Source organism: Hibiscus syriacus, unplaced genomic scaffold (genome assembly GCF_006381635.1).
Source record: "Hibiscus syriacus cultivar Baekdansim isolate YM2019G1 unplaced genomic scaffold, ASM638163v2 tig00111342_pilon, whole genome shotgun sequence".
Classification (NCBI taxonomy): domain Eukaryota; kingdom Viridiplantae; phylum Streptophyta; class Magnoliopsida; order Malvales; family Malvaceae; genus Hibiscus; species Hibiscus syriacus.
Window position 1 is genome coordinate 923,578 of NW_024063066.1, and position 18,741 is coordinate 942,318.

At 34.0% G+C, this 18,741-nt stretch overlaps 1 protein-coding gene and 3 pseudogenes across 1 annotated transcript; 2 read left to right on the top strand and 2 right to left on the bottom strand.

Annotated features, from left to right (window-relative positions):
* The first annotated feature begins 2,290 nt into the window (after positions 1-2,290).
* Positions 2,291-8,640, top strand: LOC120159197 (annotated as a pseudogene).
* Positions 5,951-7,600, top strand: LOC120159055 (protein LIGHT-DEPENDENT SHORT HYPOCOTYLS 10-like). The gene is made up of 2 exons (XM_039169728.1): positions 5,951-6,527; positions 7,447-7,600. The coding sequence occupies exon 1, from the start codon at positions 5,951-5,953 to the stop codon at positions 6,515-6,517; it is 567 nt and encodes a 188-aa protein (XP_039025659.1). The 3' UTR covers positions 6,518-6,527; positions 7,447-7,600.
* A 2,040-nt stretch (positions 8,641-10,680) lies between the features above and the next one.
* LOC120159054 lies at positions 10,681-11,592 on the bottom strand (annotated as a pseudogene).
* Positions 11,593-15,248: 3,656 nt separating this feature from the next.
* Positions 15,249-17,844, bottom strand: LOC120159198 (annotated as a pseudogene).
* Between the last annotated feature and the right edge of the window lie 897 nt (positions 17,845-18,741).

Below are 18,741 nucleotides of genomic sequence, written 5' to 3' on the forward strand. Positions count from 1 at the left end.
ATTTAAAATCCTGAACGTACTCTTTCAAACATTAATTCTTCCGAATTTTCCGCGTTGAATAGCTTACATTGCATAAAAAAAGTTATTTCAAGAGGGATGATGTTTCCGCCACTCGTATTACGCTCCGCTCGCATACAAACAGGTCCATTCCTTAGCTGAAAATAATCGAGGAAATCAACAGTCGGTTCTAAGAATGGCAGCATATCGGCATTTGACTCCGGTAGTGATCTAAGATAGCAAGCGCAAATTTTACCTGTCTCAACGGCATCGGCCTCATTTGTTTTCCAGTGCTTAGCAATGTTCTCCGAAAGTGGATCATCAGGATTTGGAACACTGTAGAGTGCTTGAATGCCGGCAATAAGGATAATAATGTCAGTATTACAATGCTGGCAAGAAGGGTAGATCCAACCTTATCAATGTTAGGATGATATGTCCTTGTAAGAAATCGAACCTGTTGCACTCGAATTTGTGAAGGTGCATAAAAATACAAAATATATCAGAAAGGGCAAAAATCTAATGGAAAAGTTCTGAGAATAGAATGAAGAACCGCTCCCCAGCTAACAGTCCCATGAGTGTACTATACTCATGGACAATCAGTGCAGGTGAACCAAACAATGAAGTTCAATCACCAAGAAGGATAGCGAGCAAACTCAATTCATATGATTATGAACCGACTGCAAATTATTAGAAGTTCATATGATTATATATGAACTTCCCCAACTAGCTTGGAGAGAGTTTGATATTAGAAAGCTAAGAAGGTAAGAGATAAGAACGGTTATAGAAATTAGGGTTTTAATAAATAGGATGGCATAGATAGTACATGATATCTCAATTCGTCGTGTAAACCGAAGGGCACAAAGGCAGTGCCAATTTTAGAGAGAGCGAGAGGCATTCATAAGCACTTTGAAGTACACGGACGATGCATGTGTAATATGATTCAGATGTGCTTAAACTGATTAATAAACAATTTAATATCTAAACGCGTGCTTATCATTTTTTAAATTAAGCTAAGATGATTATAAAGTAATTTCTGTTCTAAACACTCTGAATCATTTGACAATGAACGCTCAATCACCCTGCTACATTCGTTGGGGCTCGAACTCGTGATCTCTAGAAATAACAACGATTCATTTAATCACCGAAGTAAGTTGGTTCGTGTTAAACGCGTACTTATTAGTTTGGTAAAATTGGGGTGTAAATATCTTTATTGGTCGGTGCAATATTAAATTTCTCATCCGAATACAGCATATTGAAGATAAACTTGGACAGATTTTCAATTTGGTGGACCATATGTTACTTCAATGGCACATGCTTTGTGATCCCAAATAATTGAGGGACTAAAACCGAAATTAAACCTGACTCATTAAAAAAGTAAATAAAGAATTTACATGCAAAGGATCAAAACAAGAGTACTGTTCGATATTACATTTAAGGTTAAATTAGTTCAAATATCGTTCAATTTTATCATCAAATTTTGAATTAATTAAGTTAAATCATTAATATTTTAACCTTAAATGAGCATTAAAGCCTTTTTTATAGGCATTTGGACCGCCTCATTTGCTGTTTATTTCTTACCTTGTTTATCTTCTATTTATAAATATAAATATTCATTATCAAACAATTAACTCCTTAAATAGATATCACCTTATATTCATATTCTATTTATAAAAAATTATAATTAACAATGTGATGATATAATACTCTTTTTTCCGTTAATTTTAATTATATATCAATTTTATCACTAAGTTTTAAAGCATTTTAGTTTTAAATGTTGAATTTTACGATGTTAGGGAAATACCGATAATAATTCATGAAAAATCAATACTAAAATGCTCGAAATTCACTCCATGAAACCCATTCAAAATTGAAGAAAATTCATATAGTTTGATAAGCTAACACTCCGACTACTTCAATGACCATCCGATGATGCTAGATTCAATGTTTGTTGTTTGTCTTCTTAAAGGAATGTTTCTCCTTGTTTGAATTTTCGAACATACACCAAAACTCCAAAAATAATAAATTTTTCGTATATTTAATTTCGTGAGTTCTGAAAAAGTTTTGAAAAATCTAAATCAATAAAACGGTAGAGAACAATCAGATAAATACATTGGCATTTAGGCTGACCGTAGAAGATTTAGAAGAGGTTAAAAATAAGTAAAAAAAAAAAAATTGGGATACTATGTCATCTGATTATTAAAATATTAATGATTTAATTTATAATTAAAGTTTAAATTTAAAATTAATAATATAAAATTAATTTAATATTAAATAATAAAACGATATAAATTAATTTCGCCTATGCTTCTATAATACCACTCCCGATGCTCACATTTTCGCCATTCGAGCCGGCCTCCCCAGGTACGAAAGCCTGATGAGGTGGGTGTGGGACGCTAACCGCAACGATCCCGTTCGTGAGAACGCCACCCTTACCATCGGCGAGGACGGGAATTTCGTGCTGGCGGACGTGGACGGTCGTGTCGTTTGGCAAACCAACACGGCTAACAAAGGTGTCACGGGGATTAGGCTACTACCGAATGGTAACTTGGTACTGTATGATAAAAATGGAAAGTTCGTTTGGCAAAGTTTTGATCACCCGACTGATACTTTGTTGGTGGGCCAATCGGTTAGAATCGACGGTCGGAACAAGCTCGTCAGCCGAACATCCGACGTAGACGGCTCCGATGGGCCGTATAGTATTGTACTAGACTGTAACGGGTTTATTATGTACTAAATAACTCCGGTCAGCAACTTAGCCAATAAAAGATTTTGGAGACATTGTGACATTTGATGCCGTGCCTGAAAATGAAAACGCAACAGCTTACGAGTTAGTTTTGATACATCAACAAGCTAATCAGGCACTACTTCTACGGCCGGAAACAGTCGACGACTTCTACAAGTCCGTCCGATAGGCGGAGGCAACACATACAACCTCAATAAACTCAACTACAACGCCACGATTTCTTTCCTGAGACTCGGATCAGACGGAAACCTAAGGCTTTCACCTCCTATGACAAAGTGAGTTGCCTAAACTGGGATGAGAGCTTTGCTTTCTTCTCAAGTTACTTCGTTAGGGAATGTGCATTGCCATCGAAATGCGGTGCTTTCGGATTATGCGATAAGAGAATGTGCGTCGCTTGTACGAGTCCGAGGGGACTATTGGGGTGGAGCGAAAGTTGTAAACCGCCGAAGCCGGTACCTTGTCGGAGCGGAGCTAAGGCCGACTACTACAAAATTGTAGGGGTGGAACATTTTCTGAACACGTATTTGGACGACGGCGAAGGTCCGATGAAAGTCGAGCAATGCCGGGACAAATGTACCAAAGATTGCAAATGTCTGGGGTTCATTTACAAGGAAGATACATCGAAGTGCTTGACAGCACCCCTTCTTGGGACATTGATCAAAGATGTTAATGCTACATCTGTGGGATACATCAAGTACTCAAAGTAGATTTAACTATTTACCGGGTAATTTACTAGGTGATGAACAGAGAAGTATTTGTGTTTTGCCCGTACGTTTTCTCATATTAGTAAAAGTTTATTAATTTTGTGTAATCTCATATAAAATACAATAATGAAATTTACGTTAGAATATAATGTCATATCTACTCTTATTATAAAATTTGTGATCGAATTAGTGTTATAAATTAATCAAATAGTAATTTAATTAAAAATTTTAAATATTATTCGTTTAAATTATAGTTAATAATACCATGAAGACGTTTTTATGTTTTCGTAGAGTTAATTGCATCATACGACTGTAAACTTTGACTCTGATAATTTAACCTAAATTTTGTTATTCTTAAAAAACATAATAATATAACCTGACCTAATGATTTTATTAATAAGGAATGTGATTAGAATATAAGTATAGTTTGAGATTAAATTGGAATGCTCAAAAAGTTTAAGGACCAATTTAGAAAGAGAGTCATAGTTTAGGGATGAAATTGAAATGTTCAAAAATTTAAGGACTAATTTAGAATGACAGTCACAGATAAAGATAACGTAAAATATTAAAAATTAATTTAAAATAAAATTTATAGTTTAAGGACATATGATGCAATTAATTCATTTTCATACTTCTATGTAAAATTCCAATAACACAATTTAAAATCAGTTTGCTTTTCACTAATTAGCCCAATGGAATATTCACCAATTGGGTCCAAGCATTTGGGCTAATATTTTAATTGGCTAGAAAATTGAGTTTAATGCAGTAGATTTTGCTTTCTTCGGCAAATTTGATTAAAACAATAATCTAATCGAATTAATTACAAATTGAATTATTTCTTCATAAAAAAATAACCTACAAACTCAGGGTCAAATAAAAATTTATAAGATTCATCTAATTTGATCCTCCGTATTTATATTTATCTAATTATTTATTCGTTTATATTATGTATATATTAAATTTATAACGTATGAACTCATTAAATAACATAATAGTAAGAGTATGTTGTTCTTTTTAAAAGACTTAAATTTTAACAACTACATTTGAGGAAAATAGATTTGTATTTATCTAATTATTTATTCGTTTATATTATGTATTAGATTTGTATGTTAGACGAATTTTTAAAATTTTAAAAAATGATTGAAGTTATAAAATTTTACAAGAGGAAAATAGATTTTTAATAAAAAAATATATAAAAATAACTAAAACATACAATAATTGTAAAATTTTGAGGACGGGTGAGGTTTATCCTTGTATGTTACCCTATGTACCGTAATTGATCTTATTGAATAACCTTTAAAGGAAAATGTTGTATTCTCTAAAGATTTCAGACTCGAGTAATCATGTTTATAGAATATATATATATATGAACATATATAATATTTATGATCGTCCAACATTATTTATAATTCTTCATAAGACTTTCGATTCCTTGAGCCGGGATTTCATTCATGTTGTCTTAGAAGTTACGGAGTTGCCTAATATTTTTCGAGGTTGGATCAAGGTTTTCCTTATCCCCTTGAATTTTCATTTCATTCAATGGTAGTCTTATTGGCTACTTCAAGGGATCAACTTTTTTTTTTGGATGTGCTCTCTTGTGGTATTTGGGGTAAGATCCTTGGTTCATGTAATATTAGCAAGACTGCCTCAAGGTCGGACCATGAGCTGGATTGGACTTGTTCCCGATTGAAAGTCAAATCTCTGTCGGTTTTCATCTTGAAAATTGCTTGGTGTGCTTACATATATTTTGTTTGAGAGGAAAGAAATTACCAATCGTCTAGGGGAAGATCCCGAACCATTGATGCAATCGTTGAGATCATAAGAAAGATTGTTAGTATCAAAGCTAGGAACAAATGCATTGATTTTCTGAACCCTGTAAATACTAGGTTATATACTAATGAATACTCAAATATTTTACGGTCGTTGTCGTTCAAACATTACTTTCTTTAAATAATTTATGTTTAAATATTTTATCGATAAGTATGAATAAATTTATTTGAATTTAAAATTAAGACTTAAAATCGACCTAAATAATTTACTGTTGCCCTCCATCAACATAAAAGATGCATGTGGTGATGGGAGAATATAATTAATGCAATGTTGCTCATCTTATTATGATCCTATATTCTGTAAGATTAATAGATTCCATGTTGTCTAAATTAATTCTCGAATTGTTTTAAATCAACTCATTCCAACTAGTATTTAAATCACAGTAAAAAATAATTAACCTAGGTGAGAAATGTTAAAACTTAGTGGTAATTAGACTAATGTAGCCTATAATGATTGCTTGGAGGATGGAACCATAATTATAAATATAGAAAAAATATATAGTTAATGCTAATTGTACGATTAAAGGAAGAAAAATATGAACTAAATTACTTTCAATGGCCCCATTACTTGTCCTCTCAATTTAGCTCTCCCATTGGTGTGATCTTCAACTTCTTCAATCTTCTCTGCAGTTTTTTTCTTTTCTTTTCGCCCTTTCTTCTTTGATTAGGTGAATGCAATGATGTCAATCAACAAAGGGAAAGGAATAGATGAAGGTTCTTCGATACTAGGTGGTGTTGGTGCTGGTGGTGGTGCTGTTGTTGTTGCTGATCAGCAGAATCCACAGCCGTTGAGCCGGTACGAGTCACAGAAGAGACGGGACTGGAACACTTTCGGACAGTACTTAAGAAGCCAAAGGCCACCGGTCGCGCTTTCGCGGTTTAACGCCGATCATGTCCTCGAATTCCTTTGTTACCTCAACCAATTCGGTAAGACCAAGGTGCACTTACAAGGTTGCGTGTTCTTCGGGCAACCGGAACCGCCTGGGCCGTGTACGTGCCCGCTCAGACAAGCTTGGGGTAGCCTCGACGCTCTCATCGGTCGACTCCGGGCCGCTTACGAAGAGAATGGCGGGTTGCCTGAGACCAACCCTTTTGCCAGTGGTCTTATAAGGATTTATCTTCGTGAAGTGAGGGATTCCCAGGCTAAAGCTCGGGGGATTCCTTACAAGAAGAAGAAGAAGAAGAAGAGGAACCCATTGAAGACTAATGAAGTTAGCTCAAGCTTCACCATTCAGCCGCCTTGATTCTCTCATGGTATGTAATTAATTCACTTATTTTTCTTCATTAAAAGTCTTAGTTAACAGTACAAGATCTGATATCCAAAACAACAAACTTTGACTTATTCATGGATATTTAATACATGAAAACAATTGAATTTTAGTATTTTACTATAATCAATGGATTAAGTAAGCTTTAATTGTTTAGTTGACAAAATTATTACTCTAGGAAGAAGAACAGTTATTTTTAGTAAGCCTGGACAAAATTTGGACATTTAGGCCAAACATTTTGAAATTTTTTCCCATTGATGATAAACCCTAGAGCTTCAAAACCCTAATTTGCTATGAACAGATTCAAAGCTATTCTCCTTGATCATCATCCCTTTCATTCTCTCTCACTCTCACATGCGAAAACCTTAATAATTTTAATGGTTTTTGTAAATGTAATATATTTCCCATTTTCAAGCTTTGTTTTCACTCTAGTGAGTCCATGCTCTTTTAGGGCTTGTTCTCTCCATTAATGGACATAACTCTTTAAATATATATATATATATATCTTAAGAAAATATAAGGATTGAAGATTTCATGACAGTAGGATAAACCCAAAATGCTTGCTCATCTTCTTTGTTCTTTTGCAGCAGATAACATAAGCTATCAGTAAGATATCCTACACTCAATATTTTATAAAGCTATAATAGATTAAAATATATTGGATTTATAATAATATTAACTTGCCATAATGTGAATGTCCTTTTCTTTGGTGATAATTCTATTTGCAATAATCAACCAGAGAATCAGATTTCCTTTTGTCTGCATCAGAAAAGTGCTAATTGTTTCCCCTTATTTTTTATATAACCCACAAATGCTTTGCAGCTAATGTTAGAGTCCAAGCAGTATGAAAAATGCAAAAGCATCATAATTATGCCAAAATCATTTCATTTGTTGTATTATTTCAGGGTCTTAAAATAAAATTCCAAGAGCTTGAATCAGTTTGTTACTAGTACTACAACATCATGCTAAAGCTCCATCTTACTGGGAAATCAGCAATCATTTCCTCCTGGGATCTAGATATTGGTATATAGCTAGCTAGTTCATGTTCATCAGCACTGTGTTTATATATATATAATTATATATTCATATAAACTGGAGTTGAAGAGGGTAAGTTGCTCTTTCATCTTCTTCTTCTTCTTTTTATTTTATATTTCCTTTCCTTTTCAAGTTAGTTAATTTGTAGTATTTCGTCAAATGCAGTCAAGTATGTTCCATGAACTATTATTCTCCAGGTATATGTATATTGGTGATGCAAATGACTTCAATATTTTTGTACTTCAACTGTTCAAATTTTTCTTTATTATAAACTATTATATGGGATAGTATCTTAAATATTAGTATTATAATACAATTGTAGGAGTAATGACCGTCATAATAATATAAGGATACCCTTTTATATAATTCATGCCATTTCATATATTTTTCATTCCCCACTTAAATTAAACTTGTCCCACATCTTCATAATGTTCTTTGATTTATACAGTAACTTCATTGGATCCCTCTTCAAGGTTAAAAAAAATATTACATAAGCTAGTAATTACTGTCATTGACCTTCCTTCTTCCACTCAAGGAAAAAAATTTCTCCTAATTCCCACCCTTTTAAGATTTTGCAATGCAAAATCCATCTTTTTCAAGTCCCCTAACTAGCTGGTTATCTGCAATTCTGGTGAACGTAGCCTCATGAAACTATGTAATTCCGCTTTCATAGTGTTAATGATTCGAATCTCAAGTATGTTTGATTATCTCTTAAACGTAATTACACGGATCGAGTTAAACTTTGAATTCTCTCCCATGTTCTTTCTCATGCAGATCAAGAGCCACTGTAGTTGTTTAATTTTGTTTCTGTTAGTCTGATATATACCTAATCATTCTTTTAGACTAGTTCAATTCAATAGCACAACCACTAACATATTGGATGTCTATCAGATTGTACTAGAAAGATGATGAAGTTTATCTTGATTACTAGACTGCAGTTTAGACTTTTCAGATATGTATGTATGTATGTATTATATGCGACATTTATATAACATTGACAGCACACTTTCAACTTGGCTTACATTTTTTCTCCACAATGTTCCATCAAACAGGCGATTAGACAAGTATCATAAAAATGGGGGCAGGAAAAGGGATTGAGTATATGTTTTTCAATGGCATGTTGCAAATATTTTGCACCATTTAAGCTTGAAAGTAAATGAAAATATGTATATAGATAGAATCATTGTAGGCTAATGGTCTGTTAATCTGCATTGATAGACATATATGATTACAAAAATTCTTCTTTTATTAGTTGATTCAATGTTATTTAAGGTTTGAACGAGTTTTAGCACGACCGATAATGGTGTAACATATAAGAGGATATGAGTTTGAGCATGTTAAGTGCACAATTTTGTTCGATTTTTAAGTGAAAAGTCTAAGTAATGTAGACATTGTATAAAATAACCTAATTAAAGTTTTAGAGTGATTTCTTTTAAACTTAGGAAAGATAAAGAAATTCTAAAATCTAATTTAGTTTCGAGTAGACTATTCATGAATAGTTAGATTCGGACTTGAAATTATTATTATTAAGAAATTTATGTTATCACTTTATCATCTTTAGATTCTTTTTATGATCGATAAACAAAAAAGATATGATTTGACCGGCTATTATTTTACTTTAAAGAATCACTTCTAGAATACTATATATGCATAAAATACTTTTTTAATAATATAGTCATTTCAACCTTAGCATTTTCTTCTTTTCCAAGCAAGTTGATAGACCCTAAAACCATTTCCAAGTAACCTAAAAAACAAATAGGTAAGAAGCATGCACTTGCCTCTTTCCTCTCTTCTTTTCATAAGACCCCACCTTCTGTCCTGGCCCCATGGCAGGTTTTCTTGAAGGGTTCTTAAAGTTGCACCAGGTTTGACAAGGGAATAAGATAGTTCAATCGTATTAGTCGACCGAAGCTTGAAGGTGAAGTCGAATTCGACCTACCGATAAATTAGTAGACCGAACCTAGAAGATGAAGTTGAAGTCGACCTACCGATAAATTCCTTACAATCAGACTCGAAGATTACTTGTTCTACCCCCATCTCTGAGTTGAAAAACAAGTTTCTTGGATACATATAGCTTATGCTTTTGCTTCCTCAGCAGAACTGGCATTGACCATGAGTTTCACCCCATTTGGTCCAAATGGTCATCCAACTTTTAGGATGTTATCAATTTAGTCACTCCAAAAGAAATCTTTGCAATGAAGTCATCTAACTTTTGGAACATTATCAATTTAGTCATCATTGTTAAAAGAATCTCTTTTAATCACTGTCATTAAATCAGCTAATGGCATCTGACTCAGCATGCAACTACCTTATAAGAAGATGACATATATCCTTTTATAACATAGTTTTCCTATCTACTTCCGACTTATCCACAGGCATGAACAAGAGGTTGTGATGCAGGGATAATATTTGAATTAAACCATTAAGGCTAGTTCATAGCAAAATTCTCAAGTGTTCTCAAACTAATAAATTTAGATTCCTCCGTGGCTTGATTTTGAGATGAACTGTCATACTTCAAGCTTTTCGTGACACCGAAGAAATGCGCAACGGCCTCTTCAGGAATCCCGACTAGAACGCCATGACCCAGATTAAGAATGTGCCCACGCGGTCCTGCACACTTAACAACCCTGAAAACATAATGCACTAGTTTAAACTACTGGACCGATTCGAAGCATAGTTTAAAGGAAAATTTTCTCAAACCACTTAATAGGAGTCGAATGCTAGTAATAACTGGTAATAGAGGAGTCTCATCAAATGTATTTGTCTCATCTTTTTTCTATATAATTTATAAAAGGTAGAGTTCTTCCTTAAAATAAATGAATTTTCGAAATTCATAACCTTATATGGCTTTACTGGTCAAAGAGCCAAATAAATGTTCAGGTTCAAAGCAAACAATTTTTTGAAGAAGTCAGGGAATTAAAATTTTAACTTTCATTGACTTTACATTTTAGTCATTCACTCATTTTAATGAAATATGATTTTCTTTCACCTTATACCTATTCTTATCGTTTAATTAGCTGAGGACATAAATAATTAGCTCTGCAATTTCAGAGAAATGAGGTGAGAATGATTCATTAAGGTAATACAAATGATGCTTTATCCAATCAACTTAGTTCCAAATTACCTCTGTTATGTAAGGCTTTGACCATTTCTCCCACATATCAGGTGGTAGTTGGACACCCCATGAATCGAATATTTGTATGCAATGTGCTCCAGCCTCCACTTGGTAAATAACGTATTCAGATATCGCCATTGTTAAATGAGAAAGAAGGGCCCTCAATAAATTCGGTGCTGTGTGGCACATACTCTTTATGTTTGTGTAAGTGCGAGTTGTACCTCCCTCTATATGTTGCAATTGTCCAAGGTGCTCCGGCAAAACCCAGCACTACTGCATGATCTCCAACCTACATAAAAAAGAACTTATATAGGAAAAGGACATTTGGCCATTATAAGATTTGTAGAAAATAAGTAAGACAATGTTTATACAATGCGTGCTATTAAAACGGACGATCACCTCCTGGCGCAAAATCTCAAGGGACTCCCCAACAAAATGTAGTTTCTCCAAGTCAATAGGATGCAATGTCTTCAAGAATGACAGGACCCTTTACTTCTTCAATGTCAAACGGGACACCGAATGCAGGCAGTGGAGTAAGAATATCAGAGAAAATTATAACTCCATCAGGGCGGAAAGCTTCCCAAGGCTGCAAAGAAATTTCCACAATGAGATCAGTTGTCTCGGACCTCTCTCTGAAGGACGGATGTTTCTCCGCAAGCTTTCTGTAAACAACCATATACCTTCCTGCCAGGCGCATCATCCATGCAGGAGGCCGACTTACGGGATCTCCTCTCACGGCTTTAACCAACAATGGATCTAAAACACAGATGAAATGGAGACAAAGAGCATAAGTTGATAGCATCTCTAAAGTCCAATGACAAGACTGTACTTGCCATTTCTGATTTGCAACATCATTACATTCCAATACCAAGGAGGAATATTAGTCGAATTCATATAGGTTACACAAAAAGATCCGAAATCGATTACCAGAGAAGTTCACAGCTTATATAACTAACACTACAAACCAAATTATCATCAATTAAAAATGTAAAAATTGTAAAATTTCATCATTATACAACAGGATATTAAAGCCGTTTTACATTCTAAATCAAGCCATGTCAATTCCCATCCATGCTCCAATCATTACACTACTAAAAAACATAGCTTTAAACGAATGCAATCCATTTTCCGAACGAATTGCATCTGATTCTGAACAAAATTCTACTAAATTACAACCATTTATCATTTTTCACTAAACATCCAAAATTTAAAATAAAAAACAAAAATACTAACCAACCGAATAAAGATTTACATTTTTGAAAACCCACTTCACATTGAACCCAAATATAAGAAAACCCAGAAAACTAAACTAAAAAGAAAACCAAAGATAACTTTACAGGTAGTAGAAGAAGATCAAGTTACAGAAAACTTGTTAATTTTCGTTCTTTTAAGAGAAGAAACAAAGCTCCAGGGAAATTACTAGCTTCATTTGAGTTAAAACCCAACCGCACTGTCAAGCTCGGGGATTTAGCTCCCAAGGAAGTGCAAGCACTGCATGAAAAATCGGAGAAACAGAAGAAAATTAGAAAAAAAAATGTAGAAAATTGAAGAGTGTTCTTTTCCTTAATAAAAGTGGGATTTTGACCCTGTTAGTGAAAATCAGCTCATTTTTTGGGAGAATTTGCTAGACAGAATTTAGGAGTTTGGCGGAAGCTGTTCACTGTTCCCTTATCTTTGAAAAGAAAATCGATAGTTTGACTTTGGTATATAGTAAGTCAAACTGAAGCTTGTGATGTTGCCACGTCAGAATATTGGATAAAATTTGGGATAGTTAATTGCATCATATGTACCCAAACTATAACTCTCATTTTAAATTGGTATTAAAACTTTTGAATATTCTAATTTCATCCCCAAACTATGAGTCTCATTTTGAATTAGTCCTTAAAATTTTGAAAAATCTAATGTCATCCCTACACTATGACCCTCTTTCTAAATTAGTCCCAAAACTTTTGAATATTCCAATTTCATCACCAAATTCATCCAAATATGTAATTAATTTCAGCTATAATTTAACTTAAATTTTGTTTTTTCTCTCTCAAACATATAATAATATAACTTGGCAATGGATGTGATTAGTATATACATATAGTTTGGCATGAAATTGGAATGTTCAAAAAGTTTGAGGATCAATTTGATATTGAATGTTCAAATACTTTGCAGTTTCTGTTACTCGAATTTAGGATCTCTGTAAATAATAACTATTTCTTTAATACTGAAGTCTGAAGTAGCTTGATTCGTATTTTTTTAAGCATAGACTTTAACAACCTTATAATAATAAACATTCTTAAGAGTATTACATTTTTAAAGATGATGAGAGTTTAATATTACATTTTTTTTTATCTCTCATTTATCATTTGAATATTACTGGTTTATCTTTATTTTGGACAAGAACCTAAATACTAGTAGATTTCGACGGTCCATTCATCATCTTATAGAAGAAAAGCATAACTTCCTTGAATATTTAATTTGAAATTTAACTAAGACAAGATTATCCAGAAGATGAAGAAGAATTCAACAAGAATAATTAAATATTTATCTTTTGTGATAAACATTTTTAATTTATGATTTTTATTTTTTGATTACTCTATTATTATTTTATTTAAGAATTAGTTATTTTATTAGAACTCTTATTAGTATTTTTAGTTTGATTATTTTAGGAATTAATTATTTTATTTTCTTAGAACTATAGGGTTATAAATACCCCTTAAGTTCAACAGTTAAAACTCATATTGAAATTTATTTTCTTTGGTTATTTAATGAAGTTCTATTTTCTTTCATCTCCATCTTTCTTTATTTTCTTTTCACAATGTTAAACATGATTTAATCAATGCTTAGCTAAACTTCACTTAGCCAAAGGTTTTTGCGAAACTCAATTTTATTCATGAGAATTGAATCTTGACCTTCATACATTCATATCATATTCTTAATTCTCTGGAAACCGGGAGTGACAATTGATCATTCTCTTAAAAGTTATTACATCTTCAACTCAAAAAGTGCACGTTGATTTGAAGACTGTTTTGCTTGAAGTTTAAAAGTCGGATTTGTTTGTCGTAATTCAGCTTCTTGTGAACAAACTTAGCGGCGATCCGTTAAGGGGAATCAAGATCGAGTTCGATTCTCGGTGAAACACTATAACTCGAGTCAGACTTTTCTTGAATTTAAATTTATTTTGGATCTAACGGTGATAGACGTGGCTATAAGAATTTTGCTTGAAGTTTTCAATCTTTTGTTGCACGTGTTTCGTATTTTGATAACCGTCGTTTTGGTATCAAAATAATTCATGGCTTCTTAATAAATAAAAAGGAAAATGTAGTATAGAGAAGCAGAATCGATCTACAAAGACTGTGGTGTTTCTGATTTAATAAAACTATTTCTTCATTTTAGAAGAAGATTGAATTCCAGATGAAATTGAAAAGATATATTAAAATAAAATAAATAAAAAAGGAAAAGTAATAGAATAATAAATATTAATAGTAATAAATATAAAAGGGGATTTTTAGAAGTTGTTTTTAAAATAAAAAATAAGAATAAAAGAAAAATAATTAAATAAACAAATTAAAGAGATTGAGATAAAGAGAAACTTATTGTGAAAGCAGCCTCAGACTTCAGCTTCGCCTCAAATTTCTCGGATCATCGAAACAAATTTTTACTTCAAGATTCACGTCAGCTTAGAAGAACAATTATTCGTTGCCAACTCGGATTGTGTTGTTTCAACAATAACTGATTTTGATATCAGTTTCCTCTTAACAAACAATTTGCTAAGTGTGTTCTTGGGAAGTTGAATATGCTTTAATAAGCAAATCATTCTTCAAACGTTAATCATAACAATATCCGAACCAATGTCGAAATCGTTTTGATTTGAAAAGTAAGCTAAGAAAACAAAGAGAAAATCCGAAGCGATTTAAGTACCTTACAATTCTCACGTTTGGAATTGAGCATTCGCTTTAGTCTTCGTCTTGAAAAAAAATTAGCTAAGCATAACCAAAGTCATACTAAGTATAATAGAAAAGTATGCGAGAAATAGAGAGAAAGCTAGAGAGAAAAAGAAGATTTTATTTCTCAGATGAAAGAGATGTGTTTTTAGGCTCACCCTTAGGGGGTATTTATAGCCTTCAAATTCTTAAAAACAAGCTAAAACATCTTAAATCCTAATTAAAACACTTAAAATTATTTAAACTAAGATACTTAAAAAAAATATAATATTCTAAATCCTAATTAAAATACTAAAACCTATTTAAACTAAAATACCTAAAACAAATATAAAATATAAAAATAATATCCTAAAACTTAATTAAAATACAAAAATCTATTTAAACTAAAATACAAAGATAAAATATAATGTTTAAAATATTATCCTAAACTTGAGTTTAATTCAAATCCAAATTCCAACAAGCTTTGATTCCGAAAATGAAAAAAGCTGCAGAATTGTGGGTTTTTGTGTAATTTCCAGAATCTTATGTCATGTACAGAAAACGAATAAAAACGAACAATTAAACCACAAAAACTAATGATTAAGGAATAATTTAAAAGCAAAATATTAACTAAATTAAACACTTATCATACTTCGTCGTCGACATTGGTGTAGTTTGAGCTGCTTATGTTCCTAGAGTAGCAAAATTTATTGCCGTTGTAATCATATGATTGTTGTGTACTTCCCACTCCACTGATAACCAGGTTGTCCTTCACAACAATAACACCATCAACAAACTGGTAGGCGACTTGGCATCGGCATCTTTGAACATCTTCTCGTTGATTCCCAATGTGACATTGGTTACCATCAACTGAGTCCCGTTCCCCCCATCGACGTCTTCGGTGTATAAGGATATGCGGAACCTTTGGAGTGATTTCTTTTATTCAACATTCGAAGCCGGCAATCTCGCATAAACACTGTCGTCAAAACGGATAGTCTTATTCACAATCTGCAGATTCCCATCCTTGTCCATCACCATTGTGTTATTATACCTTAAATCTTGAACGAACTCGGTCATGATCGTCCCGTAAGTGGACTTGACCTATCCGGTCGAGGACAAACCTGGTCGTATTTGTAATGAATGTTCCATTCAGACCCTTGAAATCTAACACAGAAGAAACATCAAGAGGAACAACATGCTGCAGAAGATTCCCTTCAGTCTTGGCACTCTTACTATCTAACCAAAGATGCAGATTGGCATCAACATACCACACATTCAAGGCATTTGTAACAGAAAAACTCAGTTCATACATTTTCCCATCCAATAAATTCCCCAAAAATGGACTAATTTCGATATCATAAGACGGAAGATCGAATGAACCGATACCACTAATCGGTCGCCAGAAGGGTGGATTGATCCCTCCGGTGTAAACCACAGTAAAAGGCCAAACAGAACCAACCACTTCACCTTCCAAACTAACCAAAACTTCCCGAAAAGGTCCATTCCCTGCAAAACCAGTAAGATTATTGGCAGCAATATACTCATTCGGAACGTTTCCATATCAAAACTCATCATTCCCATGAAATGAGACATATACCTCCAACACAGCTCTTTAAACATTCAAAGGAATGTCAAATTCCACACTTTGACATCGGTTGAATTCTCAATCTCAAACGACAATCTATCATTCAACGACAGATTACGCGAAAAGGGTATGATTAAATCGGCTTCGGAATCGAATCTAGATGTTAAATTCCCTGCCTTTTCGATATTTTTCTCCACAGGCGGATAAAAATAAAGTGTCACATTGACATGATAAACACCAGTATATGTGTTGTCAACAAGATTTCCCATGTAAACAGAAAAAGTTTGAGTCTTGTTCGATAAAAGCAAAGAGGAGTACCTTGTTTCTCAGATTTTTATTCTGTTGGTCATAAAATCCAGGTTGGCGTTGCACGTGGTGGGCTCAAGCGTTTATTGAGCAGTGGGTGAGGACTTTTCAATAATAACATGCATGGTGAAATTGGCGTAATCCCAGCAGTCCAACCTGGTTAATCATGTTTGGTAGTCAAAGTTTTGCATTTGTATCGCTTTAAAAAGAATGAAGAAGATTGTGAGGAGACGGAAGTTGAGGCAAGTTGACAGTAGGGGTGTGGCTATTCGTGGTTTTCCTGCGAAGGTGTTCGCTGCTGATCGGACGGAGATTGTTCAATGAAGCGAGGGCAACGCTTCGCGTGGGTGAGGATTTGGGCGTTGATTTCTCAATTTTTGAAAGAGGTTGTGACTTTAAGTTTGGAGTAATTTGTGCTCTCGGTTATAGATAGTGGGTGAGTTTTCTGCGTTTAGTAGAAGGTTCGTGTAAGGGCAGAGTTAGTATAGATCTATTTCGCTGTTTCACTATGGCCCTCTATGGATTCGAGTGTTTTGGAGTTGTTCGTTGTCCCGTTCCTTTACTGTTTGGTTGGTGTTGATAGGGTTTAGATCAATGTTTAGTACCTTTGATAGTCATATGCTCTTCAGTCTTTAATCTCGGTGATTGTAGCATGATTTTGTTCTTTTTTTTTGGATGTGTGTAGTTCCTTTTCGAATTTCTTTCAGGGGTAGTGTGTAGCTACATTGATGTAGTCTATTTCGAGCTGTTTTAGTGGTGTGTTATCGGCTGTTTTTCTTGTTGTTCCTGGGTTCTTGTTGGACCTTCTTCCATCTCAAGGTCACTCTTTTTTCCTCTACTTAGGGTTAGAGAGATTTTTTAATGAGGTCCTTGGGTGGTGTACTTTTTGAATTCTAATTCAAAAAAAAAAAATCCCAGTAGCCATCGGCTCGGCGGTGCAGCTCCTGAGGAGCTCCACACCAGATAACCAAACTCCGAAAATCCGGTCGAATTGCCTTCCTTTGCACGTAGCATTCCATTCCAGGACAATCCTGGAGAATTCATGATAATGGCAATGAGATGGGAAGCTGTAGTTTGCCAAAACAGGAGGCTTCCCATAAGTGAACCCAAAGTCATATTGAAGAACAGAGAGGGTACAAGGCTTGGTGTTTGGGACATGGATGGGTTTAATGACTTTAAATAAGAGGGTTTGTCGGATGGTGGCATTGGTTAATGGTTGGGAGATGAGGGATGATCTGAGGGTTTTAGAATGGTGGAGATTGGCTCGGCAGAAGATAGGGTTGGAATTAGAATGGGGGAGAAGTTCCTTTGCACGTAGCATTCCATTCCAGGACAATCCTGGAGAATTCATGATAATGGCAATGAGATGGGAAGCTGTAGTTTGCCAAAACAGGAGGCTTCCCATAAGTGAACCAAAGTCTATTGAAGACAGAGGGTACAAGGCTTTGGTGTTTGGGACATGGATGGGTTTAATGACTTTAAATAAGAGGGTTTGTCGGATGGTGGCATTGGTTAATGGTTGGGAGATGAGGGATGATCTGAGGGTTTTAGAATGGTGGAGATTGGCTCGGCAGAAGATAGGGTTGAGAATTAGAATGGGGGAGGAAGAAGAGGAGAGGGAAGAAGAAAGGGGAAGCCATAGATGGGTGTGTGGTTGGTGAGGAATGGTTGAATGTCTTGTTCATATTAAAAGGGTACAAAATAAGTTTGGGTTTGGAGTTGAAAACAATGTCTTATGATTTTGGTTCAAGAAAACAGCATGGAAAAAGTTAGGAATGGGAGATTATTGGGGAGAAAAACTAGGGATATGCTAAGGACTAAAGGGGAAAAAAAGGACAAAATATGAAATCTTGTAAGCTTAGGAGAGGAAAACGAATCAGAACGTTACACGAGAGCTGAAAAACCGAAGCAAGCTATCAACTAAGCTGATGAAAGAAGACGCGTATACTTTACAGATACAACTGCTTGAACATAAGTCTTTTAGAAATAAAAGCGTTCCCTTTATTACCGAGTTCACTAAATGGATTCTTAATCTTCAAAGTTAATGGTTGGACAAGTCGAAGAATTTTAAGTGATATTAAATTACAAATTGAAAGAGAGATTTGTCCCTTCAATTTGTTGGACAAGTCAATAATTTTAAGGTACTCTAGTTATGGAAACTGCAATATTTCACTGGGAAATCCCCCCTATAAATCAACACCTTGGAGACTCGAACCTTTTCGAGATGAAGGCAAGTTTTTGAAGGAGG

Bases quoted from the DNA above. Each gene is read 5' to 3' on its own strand.
- LOC120159055 (XM_039169728.1), top strand. From the start codon at position 5,951: ATGATGTCAATCAACAAAGGGAAAGGAATAGATGAAGGTTCTTCGATA.